Source organism: Amblyomma maculatum, chromosome 1 (assembly GCF_055883805.1).
Source record: "Amblyomma maculatum isolate TAMU_Amacu chromosome 1, ASM5588380v1, whole genome shotgun sequence".
NCBI classification, from domain to species: Eukaryota; Metazoa; Arthropoda; class Arachnida; order Ixodida; family Ixodidae; genus Amblyomma; species Amblyomma maculatum.
The window spans coordinates 281,599,457-281,620,622 of NC_139344.1; the positions used below are offsets into that span (position 1 = coordinate 281,599,457).

At 46.7% G+C, this 21,166-nt stretch overlaps 1 protein-coding gene across 9 annotated transcripts in view; it reads right to left on the bottom strand.

Annotated features, from left to right (window-relative positions):
- LOC146206691 (myosin light chain kinase, smooth muscle-like) overlaps nucleotides 1-21,166 on the bottom strand; it is a 213,794-nt gene that overhangs the window by 59,154 nt on the left and 133,474 nt on the right. For 7 of the 9 annotated variants that reach the window (XM_084591493.1, XM_084591492.1, XM_084591486.1 and 4 more), the window contains 3 exons: nucleotides 13,368-13,979; nucleotides 12,204-12,345; nucleotides 7,582-7,747 (listed from right to left, as the gene is read on the bottom strand). In XM_084591493.1, the coding sequence (XP_084447619.1) occupies nucleotides 7,582-7,747; nucleotides 12,204-12,345; nucleotides 13,368-13,693 (634 nt within the window). In that variant the 5' untranslated portion in view covers nucleotides 13,694-13,979. Of the gene's footprint in view, nucleotides 1-1,199; nucleotides 1,314-7,581; nucleotides 7,748-12,203; nucleotides 12,346-13,367; nucleotides 13,980-14,040; nucleotides 14,580-21,166 lie in introns of those variants that run through there. The other 2 variants (XM_084591491.1, XM_084591495.1) reach the window with 2 other exon arrangements.

Here is a 21,166-nt window from a genome sequence, read left to right on the forward strand (position 1 = left end):
ACATATAAAATCATCAGATGTTCATGTCAGGAAAACCATCACAACGAGAAGCCTACGTATCGCAAAAAAACAAAAAACAAAAAAAAATCAAAGTGAAACCCACTATAAGTAAAGCAATCTTGCATCCTCGTGTGAAAAGGCGGGATTAATTACTGCGGACCGGGTGTCCGTCATGAAGCAAGATTGCTTTTTTTTTTTTTGGCACGATGCCAGAGTTTTGTTCGGCGGTGGATGGCAATCTTGTGCTCTCCAATCAGAAAACACGCGCCGCAAGCTGCCCAATGGTACATGTGCCGCTTCAGTTTGTCTTTCTCTAGGTCATGCGCAGATGAACAGACGTGACCTCCGTTTACGTTCAGGCAGAGCGGCGAACAGCAATAATTTACCCCCGGTCTGAGTCCATTATCAAAGGTCGCTTATCAATGTACTCCTTCACAATGCAGTCCCGATACCTGACCATTGAAATTTGTTTAGGCTCCGAGCTCACGAACTTTCGCTCCACTGCCGCTTACTTTGCTCTTCTGATGTGTGTAGACTTCCGGCATGTATGTACAAAACCGATTTGTGTCACTGGGATTGCTAGCACGTAATAAGGCACCTTGAAGCCAGTCTGCGCTTTACCTATGCAAGTACAGCTTCTGGATGGTAAATGTCATTTTACGAAGCAAGTCTGAGTGCACAAACATTTTCGCATGGCAGAAAAATATAGCTTCGGTAGGATTGGTGACATTCAGCTATATACACAACGCAGTGACAAAAACCCACGCAGATTTTTGTCACTGCCAGTGCCCGGTAAGCAAGTACATAGTCACTATACTATCCTGCTAGGTGCGTATGGTCGCATGATTGAGAAATCAGAGATGCTTTATTCTGTTCCATGCTTTTACTTTATATATTATAGCTAATTTCACTCAACTAGTCCAAAGAAAAGGTATAGTCTGCGATAACTGAAAAGACACCCCGTCGAAATCACACGCGCCGCACAGTCGTTGGAATGGAGTGAAAAAAGAGAATATTACGGTGACGACATGGACCTACGCAACTGACTCCGCCGCCTTAGAATATGCGACGGTATTTTTAACGTGACAAATAAAGCCAGCGAGACGTGAAACCTCGGACTGCTATCACGTTCCAGTCTTCAGGCTTTATGCAGCCCAACTCTAGTATTTGAATAGAGCAATAATCAAGAAAACACTCACGTGCCATGCGCTCCTGGCCACAGCCCAAGCGACTGAAACGCAAGCAGACCGACAGAACTGACGGATCAAGCGCTGGCATGGATTTCAGTTTTGCTCTTGCGCGTGCCTGGATTTGACGTGGCAACACTGCTGTTCCGCAGCTGACTCATCGAAGGCATAGTGAGCAGCTGTCGCCCCTTGACCCCATGATGACGACGGTCGCAGACTGCAACTGCCTATTTGTCTAAAAGACTGATAAAGAACAAAGTAGACCAGATATGTTCTCATTATTCATCGCCACCGCTCGCTAGTGCCGCTGTAGCGCCAGCGAATCGCGAAACTCGGCACTCTGCAAGACAGCTCGTGCTGAAATCGCGGGGTTCACTTAGAAAACGGCAAAGTCAACTCGAACAACGCGAACTCGAGTCAGCGCGAACAACGCTGTTCGATTAGAAGCAGCAAGACTTGCTTGTCCTTTATTTAGACTGAATGCGTTGATACAATGCAGTGCACAAGAAAAAGCCAACGCTCTACACGAGCTGTCTTCTCTGTGCCGTTGAGTAATACACTGTGCCCTGCTACTGACTATCAGAAATTACGTTTTTGACATTATAGCGCCAGAGTGCATGTTTGCCGAAAAACCCGAGGTCATAACAAAATTTCCTGATTGGTCAACACAGAGATGCCCTACAGTATGTGACGTCATTAGGTCACCGTTGCAAAGTGCCCTGCTAAGAAAGAACACGACTCTTTCGGAAAAGAGAAATTGTCGATCGGGAATCTAACCGCTGCCACTAGGTTGCGAGTTACATATCCGGTCCGGGGGCGGTTTGGGGGCCTTATGCGACGGCTGAATTCCTTTGAACAGCAACCACACGTCACATTATAGCAACGGTTTGCTATAATGTGACGTGGTTTGTGGGATTTAATGTCCTAAAACATCTCAGTCTATGCGGGATGCCGTAGTCGAGGGCTTGGGAAATTTCGGGGCTCTTTAACTTGCACTGGCATCGTACAGCACATGGGCGCCTTGCTTTTTGCCTCCATCGAAATGCGGCCATCGCGGTCGGGATTCGATCCCGCATCCTTGGGCACAGCAGTCGAGCGCCCTAACCACTATGCCACCACGGCGGGGCTGTTCGCTAAAATTAGGGCCTCTGTAGTTAGCACTACTACTTACCTCTGCCTCATGGCCTTATTAAGTAGCAGTACTAAGTAGCACTACAACTTAGCGCTCCGGATTATGACTATCACTTAGCAACAACGCATAATTTTCACGCGGCAAATCTGCCATATCAAGACTTAATTAAGGACACTCAAGTGTCCCCTCATCATTTTGCCACTGCCATAAAAACAAGCCAGTAAATAATCAAGCAAAAGCGTTGTAAAGGTCATTCCAAAGCAGTACTAGGCTAATAACTCTGTCTGCTCAAGGTTTAAAAAAAACAATGAAAGTAAGGGGCGAAATATCTAGCACAGCTTAAAGGGCCAAAAGGGCTGTCAAAATAAGCAAAACAAAAAAGGTCAGTGAAACGAAATGTGCCGCCGTGACAGCGTCGAGGCCTGACTGGCGACGCTGCAGGCCACATCAGTCCGAGCCGCATTGGACAGCTTGCACGAGGCCCGCCAATAAAGACCGGTGCCGCAACTAAGATGCGCACATTTGATGGCAAAACACCCTTGCAGCCAGGACTCTGCAGCTGTTGCTCTGTGGGAGAGCAATTTCGCTTTTGTGACCACAGTCGTAACTCGCTTAGTACAAAGGTAAAATGGCGAGTTAATTGGTTTTCCTTGGGGCTGTAACACTTCGTGCCTCGGAAATTTTTCTGTTAAAAATAAAATTAACGAGCTTAAGTGAACTGCCGTCGTTTCTCAGTGTTAACCGGCTACGAACAACGCGTGGCCACTTTCTTCTCCTTAAGTGCCTGTCTTCGTTAGAGCTATTTCTGAGACTCAAACTCACATTGCTTTTAACGCATGCGTTTTTCGGGGCTTCTTTCTTCCCCCTCCGTGGTGGACTGCAAACGTAACAAAAAAAAAAAAATAGGAAAGTCGCGGCGTTGTAAATCATATGACGTAGATTGCATTTTTACAACCGTTTTCCACAGTAAACAGCGTTCAGGTTTGAGTAAATCACTTGCTGATTGGTGGCTATTTTCCTCCTCGACCAGATATTGGCGTTATTACACTGATCCATTCTTCCTACATCCTGACGAGGCACCTACAGCTGGACAAAAACGTTTTTGGGGAAGGTTTTGTGGGCCAGGATTATGCAGCAGTTGTGCACTAACTTTTGGAGGTGCTGCTGCTCATCAGGTAGATAGGGCCGATCTCGCGGTAGGTAAGCTAAAGTGTACTACAGAATTACAGCCGTCTCTGCAATATTAGACTTCGGTCTCAGTTTGTAGGAAATACACTAAGCACCATGAAACTAGAAAACAACAACGTTATGACTGTTCGGAACAACATACCAAATATCACTTCGTACTTTCAAGAAAACGTAATAAATACTAAGTAAACGCAATTTAGAAAGAAAAATAGTTCCTTACATTAATGGCAGCTGGTTTGATTATGAAAAAAAAAAAAAGAACGCTGTAAGGTGATTCAGTGGAAGCCTAAGCCACGCCTTTGAGCTCGACACAGCTCAGGTGTACAAGCAGAGGTATACGATTCTGAGGAAGTAGACGCAACTGAAGAATGAATTAGTAATGGTTAACGGCCCAGAAACGCGAGCGAGTTTTAATTCCACAAGACAGCATTCAAGTTGTTAAAATTTCGCCCTTTAAAAAACAGTATTGTGAATGTTGGCTTGTTGACGGCGGTCGAAGCCGGGTCCCTGTTGACCGATCATGTTGCAGGGTGAAAAAAAAAGAGAAAGTTATCCTGGATGTGACTTTCCAATTAAAAAATCAGGTTTATTATTTTTTCTTTGCCTCAGCAAAATTAGATGCGGCATCAGATGGTTCACGTAGTATCCGGAGGTGCGAGGAAAGCCTCCTCCCCAATGCGCTTGTACACGTGAGCGCAGCGAGTCGGCGAAACGATGGCCGACGCCAGCGGCGTGTCCCGGTGGGGCCGTCGCGTGGATGAGGCGCAGTACCTCTGCGCCCAAGAAACGGCCCAGAGGGTGCTGTGCGCGAATAGCGATTGCGGCGTTTGAACCAGTCAGTGCAGCGGGGATGACTCATCGAAACCGCAATAAAAACAACCGGTCGCGGCTCGGAAGAAGAGGCCTGTGGCGCGCCTTCATTGCAGCGCAGTCGGGCCTTTCGTTAGTGTGCAAACAACAAGTTGACCTGCTACAAAACTATCAACCGGTTATTTAGGGCAAACCTTACGGCTCAAAGAGCGCACGCCATACGTCTTCCTGTGTATACCTCGGCAGGCGTAGTTGTGCGGAATAAATACGCGTTACACAGGAAATAAAAATGGGGTTGTCTAGCACTCACAGAATAATCACTAAGAGACGCGGCATCTCTTGTCACATCACGCTTACCCACTCTGTCTAATGAGAGAAAGTAGCAAGTTTGTCCCTAGAACGTCAACCCTTGCTGAGCAAATCTACAGGTTTCAAAAGGCTGTTTATTTACATGGCTTGATGATAGGGGTGGTATATGGGCGCATAACGAATTGCGTCCAAACCAAAACGCGCACTCTCGGCCTAGCTCTCATCTGGTTACACAGAACTGCTGCTAAGCCAATTCTGTCACAGCCTCCAGGGCAAAAGAATCGCCATCCTGGCAACAAAGGTAAAAATAAGATGGCCGGGTCGTATTACGGCTTCAGGCGCGGCACATATCGAAATATGTGATGGGTTCGACGACGCAATTCATTGATGATGTTTGCTTTATCACTCGTTACGCGTCTTATTGGTACTTGACCAGCAGCGTCTGGGACAAGTGCGAGAGAGCGTGGTTGAAAAGGGATGACCAGATTGAAATTTTTGATGCGAGCTTGTTGGCGAAGTTTGTTCTCCGTCGTGATAGGTAAGGTTGTAGTGTCAGCTCTGTGGCACTAATGTGAAAAGAGGAGGTAGAGGAGTGCGTGTCTTTGGCATAGCGCGCTGTGTGCCCATATTTCGCCCCTTACCATCAAACCCCGCGAATAAATCCGCGAGCTCTTACAAATTGTGACAGTTGCAGGGAACATGAACCCGCGAGAGCAAGTTGAAGCTCCGAACCCGTAAGCCGCCAGCGACAGGGACCTCTTGTATGACCACGCCGAACCAAATACCAACGGCCTTAATGCAGTGCCACCCATTGTCTGTGCGATACCCCTCATGCACAGCGACACTCACGATCAGGATATTGAAGGATGGACTGCATCTTACGGGCGCACGAGTACACATAACAAATGATATCACCTGCTCAAACTCTGTAAAGGGATTTTTTTTTTTATTTAACTCAAGTCGCCAAGCTTTGGTACACAAACCACGGTACAGATGTGCCTAACTGGACATCCTTAAGACAAGGACTCTCGGCCCGTACCCCCTTATTGTCCACTAATCATGCAGATCTTCTGCTGAGTCATTTCCATCGCTATACAAAGTGAGGTGAATGAATAAACACGAACAGTATAGTAGTAATCATGGCTGTGATGAAAATGCAAAGTTTACAAGTAACCTACCTCAAAATGCATTCGGAGCCTTAAACGCCATACGAAGATGGGAAAGAAAAAAACAACAAAATAATGTGGAATATGATAGCACAGAAAAGTGGCTACACGTTCCTATAAACCTTGACTATAGTCTCGGGTTCTGCGCCCAGAATTCAAGCAAGGCACCTGGGAAGGTGCTGATCGTTTCTGCTCTGCGTTTTCGCTAGCATCTTTCTATACGTCGTACAGAACGTTCTAGTTTTTAGCAAATAGCTTCTCCGTGACTAAATGCCATTTACGACCGTGCCGAACAGCCTGTAGCTTGAAGACCCAGCTCGTGTTCATGCACGTCCTGTCATTCAGACTCACTGCAGGTCACAAGGCCATATAGGAGCGGCACGAGATGTAGCGGAGTGCGATGTTCTGAACTGTGAGCGGGGTGCACCACCTGAGCATCACCTAGTTGTTTCACGGCAAGACGCACGTCATAATGACGGATAGTCTGAATAGCTCGCTGACACACGACAAGAAATAAAATTAGGCAAATGCATTTAAGGCTGGTTACATGTGTGAACGCGAATACATTTAAGGAGTGTGCTATGAGGGGCTACTTGGTGGTGCATGAACTTTAAATTAAAACCGCACAAAGGACGAAACACAGAGCAAAGGAGTGGACAGGACGGGCGCAAACTTGCAACTGTTTTTATTGGAGCACAGCCTAAATTCTTCGTCGACAAAATTACGCATGCGCGCCAAGCACTCACTACTTTAGCCAATTTAAGAACTTCAATCCTTTCTCATATATAAGGATCTAAGCTTCTCTGACACACTTTTCTGGCACATATCTCTGTCTTCGAAGAAATGCAGATAGAAAGATATAGATTAGACAGTGTTTCAACGACATGTATCAGTTATTTCTGCTGGAGTTCTAGTCTACGTGTCTGATTTTGTATTCCTCGTGGACTGCCATGCTTCACGCGGCATCTGGGAGCCGTGATCGCCGAAATCTTGGTTTGAAGGCATACAGCTGGAGGCACATACGTCATCTGTTAGAGTCCCTATTGCGACCTAACGTCCATGTTGACTCGCTGATGTATGTTATATACAATGAGAAATTGACACCAGCCGGAACCATACACGCGGAAAGTTTGCAGCCCCCTTATATTTCGCTGCAATACACTAGTAATATCCAGTGTTGGAAGGAGCAGACAAAGTGGAATGGTGTGGGCCTACTTGGGACACAAAAAGAGTCGACACTCTTCAGAAAAAAAAAAAAAAGCGTATTGAAGAATCTACTATTCAGTTTTGTTTGAAAGTGACGTAATGATTAATTATGAGACAAGAGTCAAAACAAGGGCATCGGAGGGCACAACTGAAGGCAGCATGCGGTTGGGCGCAGAACCGACTTTATGGGTGTCGTAAGCAAAAGTCAAAGCTCTGACGCACGCTGTTTACGGAAGTGATTTCGAAATTGAATGCATTGCTTTCACTTCAAGGTGACGAGATGCTGTAGTATTTCGTTAAATGACCACATTGCGCCAACGCGCCGGTTTCAAAATAGGCGGCGGTTAGCACACGCAAGTGAACCAACATGGATAATCTTTGCTGACAACAGGGACGACCTGTTGACATAGTAAGGGCCACCGGTCAAACTACTGCTATCTGTAAAGAGTCCATGGCCCTAAAAATTTTACTAAGCTGTCTGCGCGCCTTCTTTGTCCACATATGGCTTGATTTGGCTTCTCAATCTGCTCGCGACAACAAAAGGTGCCCTGGGCAAGCGGTACACAAACGTGCATGCACTTGCCTTCCACCTTGACGGAGGCGAAGGCGGAGTCACTGCCGAGGCTGTTCTCCACGACCACCTGGTACTTGCCGCTGTCGTCGCAGCACGCGTCTCGGATGCGAAGCTCGCAGGACGAGGGCTGACCGCTAGACACGTCCACGCGCTGATTTGGTAGCACCGCTTTGCCCTGCAAACCAGCCGCTGCGATGAAAATGCGCATGCGCTTTCTAGTCCTTATGGGTCGCTCTTCTGTTCCGCCGATAACGATGGGGCAGAAACTATCAGTTAAGCAGGGTCATTTCGCTGCTTTTCTGGTGTTGCCTGCAAACGCCGCATAAAAGGAACAAATTCTTCTCAGCTTTTATCTCAATCTCAGCTTTTATCTCAAGTATGCAAACCGCATTCGTGCTCTAAACTATTTCGTTCGACAGCACACCTGAGTAAACAACTGCGTGCCGATTACTCTCGGGTGACGTGCGGATTGCGATCGTTTCTGCTGCGATTTCTACGTTCGTCAATTGCTATTTGTCGGTTATAAGAAGAAACGGCAGAGAATGCGTGCATAACCCTGGCGGCCACACATAGCTGGCTGAGTGTTTTTCGAGAGGAAGCAGGCGTACCGTTACCATTCCAGCTGCATATCGCACCTGCATGCTACAGGCTTGCCGCAGAGGACGGGCACTTTAAAAGCGCTAAAATGCACTGATGATAACTGTCGAACATTATCACTACTGATAACGAGGTCGAACTTCAAGATAAATTAGAAGCATAGTTAGTTAACCTCGCAGGTTAGTTTTTTGCAAACAAATTAGGCATTAGTAGTGAGGAAATTAAATAGTCATTCCGTAACAAGCTGAAAAGTCAATAAACTGCACTGTAATTAAGCCGGCTCTTAAAAGCAACATGCTTAAGAGCTTAAACTTAAATGTTTTACATACCTGGTTGTTGTATTTGACAACCAGTTCACTTTAGAAAAGTCAAAGTAATGCTGTCTGTTGAAAGCTAGCTTCCGATTGCTAAATTCTTCCAGAAGCTTTCGTTCATTTGACACTAATACGCGGTGAACTCTCTATTTATTAGTACCCATCGGTTGCACTATATCGAACCCTGTGGTCAAGCTGTCAACTTATATCTTGGCCCCATTAGACGCTTACGAATGCAAGCAACAAGAATAATGGGCGTTTTGAAGCTTAAAAAATCTAAGCCTGTAATGAAACTTACAATTCAGTGGTTTGCAGGGCGATGAAATGGCACATTGCATAGATACTGCAATTATAAACAACCACACATTTCTATAACCTTACAGCTCTTTCAGACATAGCTATTTCACGTTTGAAAATTTCAATTTCCCCCGGACTAAAATTTATGGCTCATGCAGTATGTTGTTGCGAAGATTTGGAATTAAATTTCAGTTTATTTAAGGCTTCGAGACAAACTTCTAGAAAAATTGTGATTTTATTTTAAACGCTGAAACGTGTTCTCCTTGCTAGATTCACTTTGAGTCTAGCATTTGCATCGTTGTTAAGTGGAGAAATATGGGAGAGGCCTTCGCCCTGCAGTGGCTATAGTCAGGCTGATGATGATGATGATGATGATTTGCATCGTTGCTGGTGCACTGTGTATAACATTCAGTCATTTGTGAATTTTGTTCCGTTACCTGAATCTGTAAGTGTTACTTCTGTTATTTTTTCTCATGAAATTTTTTTTAAATATGCAGGCCTGTTTTTGTTCGTTTCGCGGAAATTGCTTCTACTTATTACATGCACGTTTTGTTTTGGACTCATAACTTGGCCATGACTACGGGTCTGAGCGTTAGTTCTTTAACGTTTATGTTCATGATGATGAAACGTTGACGTGACCCGACCGACTGATTGAACATTCCTGTACACAAGGGAAGCAGCACACCTCATATTAAAAAATATATATATATATATGCATTAAGAAGCTTTTGGATTTCGGAGAAGGTGCTGCTGCTCTGTAGAATACCTGGTCCGCGTGTTCTGCTTATTATGAGGGAATGAGGCAGCGCGCCGTTCTCGGAGGTCTGGTATATTCGTCGGCCGAGGCCAAATGCGCCCAGCACAGCGGCAGAAAGCAGATCTTATACCGCTGTCACAAGGGCATTTCGAAGGCCTTCGAACCAATTGTCTATAGACTCGAAGGCCTTCAAACGCTGCCACACGGGCGTTTTAAATGGCCACTGAGTCGATAGTCTATCGAGTCAACGGAACAGCTCAGAACTCTATCGAGATCTCGAAGGCCTTCGAACGTCAATCAAAGTTGCTAGCTAGCGTTGACTGGAGGAGCGCCACGCGCACTTTCGTGCACAGCGCGTTTACGATACAAAAACACGTACGTACCAAATCATGTACCAACAAGCCCAAAAAACCACGCTACAAAAACACGCGCAAGCGTTATTATTTGATATTTTTAATTTACGCGGTAAAATGTTGGCGAGCGCAATATAGCATCGATCCTTATTTAAGACGTACTAATTTTGTACTCTCTACCAGGGTAACCATGCGCCGCTGAGAAAAGCAAGCACAATGAAAAGCACAGCTGTATGAGCGTCAATGCGTTAAAAAAAAAGTTGTTTTTTTAATAAGAACAAAAACCTGCAGTTATAAAAAAAAAAGGTAACCGTTATATTTTATTTAGCATTTATAGAAAGATTTTAGTTCATTAAACAAAACCGAAAGCAACGTAGTGGCGCCAAACAGCAGAACTATTTCAACATCCTTCGAGTTTTGGCTTGTAGCAGCGGCACAACTCCTTCGAGTTCAATCGCGATTGAAAATCTCGAAGGCTATCGGTTCAATCGCCTTCGAAAATGACCCTGTGACATGGGTATTACATGTATGTATACCTACATATCCTTGGAGGTGAAATTCGGCGCCTCCTTAGGGAAAATATGAAATATCAGTGCATTGTTAAATCTGGGCAGAAGGTGCTCTATACGTTCAGCTGCTACGTCGGCCCTTTATTTACTGCGCATGTGGCAGCTGAGAATGGCCTGCTAAACAGCTAAGACGCACAAATTACTTCAATGTTGGTCCAATCTTCAGGGGAATCCGCCAAGGTGCAGTAGATATGTAATAAGGATGTAATTATTCATTAACACCCACCTAAGCGCAGTCATACAGCCACAAAGGCAAGCTTTCAAAGAATTTCAACCTAGGCCGGGGTTCGAACCCGGGACCTGCGCCTGTCCTGGGAAGTTCCTCTACCCACTAAGCAAATCGGGACAGCTAGAGTACGGTGTACAGGGAGAGTGCGCGTTGACCCACAGCTAAAAGATGGAAAGGTGTTATTTCGACGTTTATGGAACCTTACTTTATTGCAAGCAAATGTATGTGTACCGGTGCGGACAAAAGTAAACTGAGCACGCTATTTACCTCTTACATTTTTTACGCGCAACATAATTGTAACTGGCAGTTGTGGTATATGTGCATGCAAACTGGTAGTGGACACCAGTGTGCTTTCACTAAGACAAATATTTTCTTACCTATAATACAGGAGGCACGATTGTAATTTGAATGGAAAAGCTTGCTCCGTGTACCTGAATGTGCGCACTGAAACAAAAAACTTCTATCGTGCTAAGGTGGAAAAAAAAAATGCCAGCGTGGCTGGTATGTCCTTTCCAGCGCACGTTAGCGGGCTTTGTTCCCTTCCCAGAAAAGCGGTTGTAACATGTGCGAGAGAAGAGTAAAGCTTAGATGCGTACGCAGAGTGGAACGCGCTGCTTTGCACTGCGGTGGCGATAAATATCGAGATGCCTTTTAAAACGACGAGAGCGGCGGCGTTGAAGCTTCCAACACCGACAGAGTCATTAAATCCGTGGTGCGCTTGGATAAATTCGCGGATAACAATAGGAAGGCTAACAGAGCCAGCTGGTTCATGCAGTTTATGGCTTCATCCAACGCGTTGCGCAAGCGTCTTTCCTTTGCCTACCACTGGCGGGGGGGGGGGGGGGGGGGGAAGGGGCGTAAATTGATTTCCCCGCCCAAATGAAAAGCCGTGCTGTACACTTGTACACTTATGCGAGGCTGACATCATCATCATCATCATCAGCCTGACTATACCCACTGCAGGGCGAAGGCCTCTCCCATATTTCTCCACTTAACCCGGTTCTGTGCTAGCTGCATCCACTTGACCCCTGCGAACTTCTTAACCTCATCCGACCACCTAACGTTCTGCCGCCCCCTGCTACGCTTTCCTTCCCTTGGAATCCAGTTTGTTACCCTAAGCGACCATCGGTTATCCTCTCTTCGCACTACATGTCCTGCCCATGCCCATTTCTTCTTCTTAATTTCCACTAGAATGTCGGTAACCTGAGTTATTTCTCTGACCCACTCTGCATGCTTCCTATCTCTTAATGTTACCCCTACCATTTTTCGTTCCATAGCCCTCTGGGTTGTCCTCAACTTAAGTAGAACTCTCTTGGTTAGCCTGTGCGGCCAGGCTGACAGGCTGATCGCAAATGCTACACGGGGCCCTGGAGTTTTGCGAGGCCATTATAACCATGCGTGAATACTGGAAGCGAGTATTGAAAATGTCGCTCGAATAACCCATACAAGATGAGCTGATGCGGTTGGTGCTCTCGACTCGGGGCTCTTGGCCAGGCGACGCGCACATTCACTCACCCCCTTGGTCCAGGTGACCCTCGGGGCCGGAGTGCCAACGAAGCGGACGCCGAGGCGGACGTGGCTTCCGATGACCGCCGCGATGCTCTCGGGGCCGCGCACAATCTTCGCCGCCAAAGGCTGGTCGCCATCGCAGGCGGGCCTGCCGAAATAGAAACTTTGGCAAATTCCATCCATGCACTGTTCGTCTAGCAGGAGATTAGTGCCACCTTTTCTATGCTACTTGCATATCAGGCGAAGACTTGGAATTGAGGTAATCGGTTGTTGTCGCTAGGTTGTTGTGGTTGCTGTTACGCGCGTATTCTTTCGCCTCCTTGTAGGGGCTACTCCCCGGAGCTCCGCTCCACGCGTGGACACACATGAGTGAGCAATCTCGGTCCAAACGTCAGATGCCAGAAGCCTCCTCTTGTGGCAAATGTAGTGACATACAGTTGCAGCTCTCGCAGAAAAAAAAAAAAAAAAGCAGTTCATTTATTTGCTGGCGGTATTGAGTGCTGGAGCTGTGCATGTTCATTATTTCTGAAGTGACAAAACAGCGAGGAAGACGGGCTAATGCAGCGATGTCATGAACACAACGCTGCCTCTGGGGCTAGCGAATTTATTGTAAAGTAAACGGAACGATTACTTACGCGCGCTCTGAAAACTTCGGCAGATAAATTTCCTTCTCCCTGAACTATCGTTCACTTCAATCACATATTTGATGCGACGCTTCCGTCATACTGCGACATTAATTTGGCCGTGCTCCGTACCTTTTTTCTTCCATCTAGGACAAAACATCACATATCCAGGAAACTTGGGCCGAATAAATAATTATATGCTGAGAGTTGCAAAGCAGCCATTAGGCTCCTATCTTTGGGTGGGAATGTGTGCATGCGTGTGCGCGGGCACCATCTCGGTCCGGGCGGCTGATGCAAGCAGCACGGATGGCCAGCCTCGCGCTCGCGCGCCTGTGTGACTGTCTGTCTGTCTGTCTGTGCGTGCGTGTGTGTGTGTGTGCGCGCGTGCGTGCATGTGTGTGTGAGCGTGTGCGCGTGTTTAGCTGAAGGTACTCTGGAATTCGAATAAGACTATCCTGCGATGCTTCGCAGTCAATTGCAAAACAGCCGCTAAGGGCTTTTTCGGGGAGACACACATGGTAAAGAAACAGCCACGTGAAGCTGTCACCTGCTTGAGTCATCGTCCGTTCTGAGGTCAGTCGGGTCGCCTGTACTCCCGAGCCCAGTCGCGCACTGTCGAATGTCTCCGGTGGAAAGCCCGTTCAGGTCTTCACTTTTCTGATGTGATGATTCTGGGTGGTGCGGGGAAACTAAGGCACAAGGCGCGAGGCTCTCCTGTGCAGCCGCGCCCCACGACGCCTGCCGAGATGGCAGAGAGTCGCTCGTTCTGGTGTTATCCGAAGAGGAGTCGCAGCTCGGCTGAAGGGTTATCTGGCAAGCATTAAAGGAGTCCTTGTTAGCCGCATCAAAACAGGACGCGGCAGCCGCAGCCATCGTGGTTTGGAGTGAAGCAGCCAGACTTTGTTGGCTGTTGGAGCAGCTTCGGAATTGTTTGGCGCCAAGTCCATCGCAGTTCGCTACTACGACACCCGAGTTTCGAATCGAAGGCAACGCGCAGAGTGGTGTTTGGTCGGGTCCACCGCTCTCGTCAGAACTCCGCCAGGCGTCGTCTCCGGCCTTGGCCGAGGCTGGCACTTCGGCACGACCAACGGAATTGCCAGGCTGGCAAAACGGGCATGTTCCTTCTGGTGACTGAAGAAGGGGTGACGCTTCCGAGCACCTGGAACGGGAAAAGACAGCGCCGTCACAATCTATGAAACACATCTGGTGTTGAGGTATACCTGTCGAGAAAAGTTCTTGACTGAGCTCAGTTTAGTTCACACAGTGCAGCTTCAGTGGAGCGAACGCAAGTCGTCTCTTTTTCCTGCACGCGTACAGTGTAGCTGAACCGGGGTTTAGGGTTTGACCGAAGGGGGTAAGGCACGTGCTTCTCCGCCCCACAAGCGTGTGGTACCATCTCGTCGTTGCGCGTGAGCTGATACTAGACGTAGCTGTTTGGATTAGCGCTAGCTCGTAATACGAAATTCCCGAAACAGCCCCCAATTTGGGGTTAGATGGAAAGCGTCCGTAACAGGCAAATGACAAACTGACCTCCAGTGCTTGTCGCGCAACCAAAAAGCTAACCACACCGTAGTCTTCCGTTTTGACGAATTTCGCCTCTCCTAGCAGATGTTGTGACAGCACTGCTTTACAGGGATACTGCATAAAATACTAGGTGACCTATTTTTGCCCTGCAACGAAAGCTGGCGTTCCAAAGATGGAAAAACTTTGGGAGTACTGCAGAACAGCATTGGAGAAGTGCGTTGCTACTGCGCTCGGTGTATAGTGCGAACCTTGCATAGCTTTTGCTAGCAATGACAGGGCTCGTGTCGCACAGTGGAATTTTCTTTTCCTTTGCGTGCGTTCGTTGCAGTACTCCTGCAAGTATGGGATTAGTGGTACGGCGTCACTCCTATCGCGTGGCGTTGTGATAGCTAAATTGCCTGTGCCGCAACTTGGGATACGGGTTGCGCGTGGTTCCGGGAACAATTTGCCTGCTCGTGTTGCCTTTTGCCGCAGTTTTGCCTGCTCGCGTTGCCTTTTGTCCGAAAACCGGATACGAGATGGGTCGCTGAACGAAACGCTGGAATGTGGGGACGACGCGCTAATGACGGCCACACGTGCGCTGTTGCAGCTTCAAAACCGTCGGGTGAGCGGGGGCATCCAGCTCTGATTAAATCTGTTACTGGCCCCATTGCGTGATTCCTGCTCTCCACCCGAAAAGAGCCCTATAACCGGGACATCGCAGCGTTCTCATAGCCATGTGACATTCTCATGCAACTTGATGTCACGTGACCTTGCGACGTGACATTATCATGCAACTTTACTGCATTCTCATAGTAACCTGCTATTTCTGACCAATGACTAGGCACTTTTATCCACCAATTTTTCTACCCATGACTCAGCACTTTTTGTGACCCACAAATGATGACTTTTGTAAGAAGAAACACAAACCCTCACAATGTCTTTAGTCATGACTCCTAGATCATAATTCTCATCATGACTGTGACTCATGACTCAAACTAAAATGACTCCCATGACAATGGCATGGTATATGTAATTTATGTACCACATGTGATACACATTCACACATGACTGCTAATTCCACCATCTGATGCCTCATATCGTACTGAAGTCTGTGTTCCTCACAGTTTCAATATTGGTGCAGTGCGGGAAAGGAAATATGTCATACATTTGCGAATGGTGGCAAGCACTGAAGGATAGGATCTGTGTGTCGTAGCTTTAGAGAAAAGTCTTTCGGGTCTGATGTTTTGTTGGGACGATTTCGTCTACAGCAGCTGCGAAACAAACTTCGCTGCGTTGCTAATACTCAGCATATTGCCGCGAAACCTACAAAACGTAATTGTTTTTTAACAGCCGCCGGCATGCGGCCTTATCACTGTGATTCTGGCACGCGTATCAATTCTGTATCCCGTGTTTGTTCATGCTCGTTGTCGCGATACGACGCATTATCATTTTCTTTGTCGCGAACGATGCGCCGAGATCTGCCTCAAAGATTCCGATCACTTCCGTATGTTTCTACAATGTTCCAGGTTGTGCTAGTAGCAGTTTGCGACGTTATCTAGATTGTTCCGAGCAGCCTTTAAATTGAGCGTTGACGAGTGTGACGGGCATTCTTTGTTCGACGATCGACGAGCACGTTTGTTGCTATCGCCGCCGCCGAGTTGCTTAGTTCTTCTGCGGGCGCAAGTCAGCCCAATAAAGAGTTTCTTCAGTGCAATCATCGACTCTTCATTTGTGTCATCGACCCTGGTCACCACCATGTGACAATATATATATATATATATATATATATATATATATATATATATATATATATATATATATATATACAATAACGAAGAACGGTTCACAGGGATCCTGAGTCCGCAAGCCAATGTTTCGACAAGAGAGCTCGTCTTCCTCTCTAGGCGCCCAGACGAAAAGTAGTCCTCCTGTCAAAACGTTGGCTTGCGGACTGAGACTGAAGCCCTCTCTCAGTTTTCTTTAAGATTATGTGGCCATATTTTTCACTTCATTCTACCGTAATCCTGAGCATGTCGTTGACAGCTAGTGGCTGAAACCTAATGTTCAGACGTACATAACTCTTAGAAAGCGCAAGGAGCTCGACAGTCACACCGGCAAAAAGGGAACCTGATATACATGAAAATTGCATGTGAGCTATGAGAAGAAGAAACTATGTTGAAAAAGAAAACGCGCTCTGTAGAAGATGCTGCGTTCGGGTAATCACACCGAAAATAAAGGATGAATAAGCGGAAACGTTTTTGATATCTGCATTTTCCGTGTGGAGCGTCACTTGGTGAGTACTCTCATAATTTTGAATATTTGTATTCAAATTCAAATAACGTCGGCCGGAAAATCACCTAGAGATGAGACGCCGAACGAAACTAAATTTGAAACATATTCCGAATTTGCAGTGCATAACTAAACTTCCCTCAGGCTGCACATTCGCGTACTGAACTCGCAGCAAAATAAATGCGTCGCTTAATGGAATTTTCATGCCAGCATGCGCTTGTATAACGGGAATTGAGCAAAGCTCTAGATTATCAAAATTCAGCATCGGCACCATTTCCATAACAATGAGGGCAATTTCCTAACAAAGGTCATGCAACCAGAGGGGAAATGCTAAAGACCCGTTTTGAGGGAGCAACTGCATAGCAGCGATGCATCGCACAAAAATTGCTGCATGTTGTTTACTAATGCTCCCAAACAGTCGCCCCGCTACTTGCGCTGCTTACTTCATGCAAGTAACCCTATTTCAACTACGCCCCCCCTTCCTTATCTCGACGCAGCGACTGATTTTCGACGGAGGAAGCGATGGACGACTGTGGTTCCTTGAAAGAGAAAGTGTGTTTCAGAAAAGATTGTTTGACACACAACAACCTAGATTATAGTATGTACGGCTGTCGGTGCGCTCGCTGGGCCTCAATGTTTGACTCTTCTGGCTCATCGTACTCTTCGGGCTTCATCAAGCAGCGAGACCGCAGCCATACGGTGTATAGTCCCTGATCATCTCGATATAAGAATAATCGACGTTCGCGTTGCCAATTTCACGTTCTAAATGTCGATTTCCAGAAACGTTTCATACGCCCGCTGGGAATTCACAGGTGCAACAACCGGAGAGATACCACCCTGGTATACGGCGTCTGCAGGTCGTTGCGGAACGTGTAACTATACGCCTGCACAGGCGGCTTCTATAGCACGCGTACAAACCCCAGAAAATAGCGCCCTACTGCTACTTTAAGTAATATGCATCTCCTGAATTCTACAAAATGGTCACAATATCTGAGCAGTACGCATTAAAAAAAAAAAAAAAAGGAAGATATATAAGGGGTTTTGAGAGCACGTGCCTGGATTCCGTCGCTCTGAAGGCTTACTGAAAGAACTAGCGACATAGCTCCGAAGATAGGCGCTTCAACGTTTATAGCTGGTGAGTGGTGTTTTTATAAAGGCAGTGGTTGAGTGTCAAGTGTTGGCGGATGCAATGAACCGCACACATTGCACTGCTAATTTCGGAGAAAATGGCGGCGGAAATTTTGAACCCGCCCGCGGGATAAATACAGCATAGGGGTCGAAATTTTTTACTCGGGATGATTATAAAAGGTTTTAAGCGGTCGTTGGCCGGAAGTAAGACTCGGCGTTGGTGCTTTGCCTTCGGATACCCTTCGCTCCGCATTTTAAGACGAAAGCCTTTAATGGCTCATACTGCCTGCGACAAAAGACGTCCGCGCGAGCGGCGCGCCTGATTGGTCGACAGAGAAGTGACGTCACCAGCCGCCAAATTAGAAGCGACCAACCAGAAGTCTCATCTTGTCGAACGTTCTCACCATCTGCAATCCCACACTTGAATGCGCGACAGGAGCGATGGTGTCCGAAAGCACACTGATTGTCGGAGAAAGTGTGACAGATACTGCGCCTTTCCTTTCCTGTAAACCAATCATATATGTAGCACTGCAACGAACGCCGATAAACGGCAAATAATGAGAAGCAAATGATAGGAGAGGAAGGGTATAGCTTTCGTTATTTTCCTCTTAAAAAACATCTAAGAGACCCTCTCATTTCATAACGCATTCGCATGGGAAGCCCCACCGTGCTTCCGTCGTTTGTAGGTGTATAATGCTGGGACACTTAGCTTTTGAAATGAAACAATTTCAATGCCCTTCAATTTCGCATATAATCTTAGGCATTGAAATAAAAATTTTAGTTAAGTTCCCCAACTGTCGTTTAATGGAACTGTGTCCGTCTTGCTGTGCAATCCGCAAGCGCAGACCGAAATCGACTCAGGCTATGAGACACGCGGCTATCAAGAACCAAGCTTGGCGGCCACGGTTCGTGTCGTTAATCGAGGTCATGGCCGAGTTTGTGGCCGATGGAGGATGCGCTTCGGCGCCCAAGAGCGAAAAACGCCCCAGCTTCAAGAAAGTACACTTTCACACAGCACGGTTCAAGAAACAATAAAGTGCCGAGAGTGTCGTCTGACGGCGCTTTTACACAGGCTTCGAGCGCGCAGCAACAACGAATCTACTGCAGCCCGTCCTTGCATGCATGATTTGCGTGGCGTGTTGTTGAGCGGAACGTTATAGTATATTTGATATCAGCTGCATCATAAAAGTCAACAAGTTCGCAACGTTTGCAGCACCGGATGCTACGAGTATGCCGCGACGCTCCCGCGCGTGAGCGTGGCGGACGACGGCGCTCTGGCCGTGCGCTACTCCATGGCTGCCACTAAGACTGTTTCAGATCGAAGTTATAGCAGACAGCGCTTTGGAATTCGTCCGCGCTATATTAAATATCTAGTTAAGGAACCAATTTATTGCTAATACCACTCTCTCATAATAAACGGTTGATATGACTTATTTTTGCGACGCCTTACAAACGTAAAATTATGCGTACAGGCTGTTTCACACTTAGAGGGAAATTGGGAGTGCATAGCCGTCGTGATTTCAGAAACGTTGCCTCGCTGAGCCGGCGAAAATGGGCGGCACCAGCTACATGCGCGGAAAGGGCAGCCAGATATGCTTCTAGCGCATTCGCCTTTCCCACCCATACTCCCAGGAAGCCACACGCTCCCGGTTTCCCTCTAAGTGTGAAACAACCTGTACATCGGATGAGCCGTGTCGCAGCGTCGGTAGCTGGCTATGAGCCGGAACTTGCCTATACCGTTGTCATCGCTCCCACCGGCCACTCAGTGTGAATTAGCGATCCTCGACAAGAACTAATTTCTGAAATTCGGTTTAGTATTTAAGATAACAAATTTTAGCACGCTTCTCTGAACCTGGCGCAGGGATTCGCCGATTGACACGGACGACTTGCGGGAGGCGTTTCCGACGAGGTGGTGTTCACGGCGGTGGAGGAAGTTCTGTCATTGGACGCTGACTGAGCGCGCTCTTGGGGTGCCGTCGGACTGCACTCCACAAAGAGCGTTATAAATAAGCTCGAATATTTAACTTTTAACTTTTGGTTCACCCTTAACTACAATATGCGTCTGCCATCTCGTCACCACATCAGCAGTATATAATCTAATCACTAGATGCTGTTCAAAAGCATGCAGCACGTTTTCTTTCTCATGATTACAACCGTCGTTATAGAGTGACTAACATCAAGTTGTCCTTGTCGCTCACAAGTTTACAATCACTTAAAGATATCGCGATCCTTTGCTTACTGAACAGGCTAATCTAGAGCCATTAAGCATCAATAGCGGCACTTACACGACCGATTTGCACCTCCCACCACCTAATAATAATTCTACGTCTATTCGGCTGAACACATGCATTTACCTTTTGTGCTTTGCCACGGGCTATAAAGTGTTGGAATAGTTTTCCACAACGTATTGCTAACATACGTGGCCCACTAGGAATAAAAAAGAGCATCTTCTTACAGTCGAATAGTTCTTGTATATTGGGTTCACTGGGTGCAAGATAATTTCGCCAATGTCTCTAACCACTGTATAATTTTATAATTATTCGCGTTTAACTAACGTTTTTTCATGAACGCTTTGATAGTTGCTTGCAGTTAGAAATGTATACTACTGTTCACTTCTGTATTTTGAGACAACTTATCATTTGTTACCAAATATACTGTAAACCCTCCAACTCACACAATGTTCCATGTTTGGAACACGTCAGGTATTTGAATAAATAAGTAAGTTCGCAAAAGCAGTCTCGTTTAGTGTACCCAAGAGGGGCAATATTGCCTTAACCGAGAACGGTGGCAAGCTGTGTAACAGAAGCAAACCACGGTTCGTGTTAATCAGTGTTAAAGTTTGGTAACCACGGTTAAGCTCAATCACAGATAAGCTGTCCGTGTAACTAGAGCACTAGTCTTCGTCAATGGGCGAGGTTCGAGACACACCGTTGCACAGCACAGCGATTGACTCTCGTCACAGTAGTCTGGACATGCAGACGACAAGTCCTGAATAATCGTCTCGTCGCACAAAAATGCCAGCTATTCGACAGAGTTCTCACACCTGAAACACAAAACAGACGTCAATCTGACTTGTAATAGAGTTGATGTTAGGTAGATGCTAAAAATAGCCAGAACTAAAGCTTACAGTAGCCAAGCCATTAGATCCTAGCGCCAAATTTGTAGCAAAAAAAGAAAAAAAGAACAGCATAAAGAGCGCCCAAGTTTGGCCGTACTGAAGTCTTGGGCCACGAGTGCGTTGCAAGCAAATGAATAAATCATTAATATTCAGTGTGGCATCACACAGCTTATCTAGAACAGATAGTGTACTTGCAACAGTAATTTTAGCGCAGTCTAGCCAATAATCAATTGGAACGTTGAACGTTAAAGCTGCGTGTTCGTAGATCCGCCGATCGAATTTGAGAGAATTTTCGTAATGGGGTT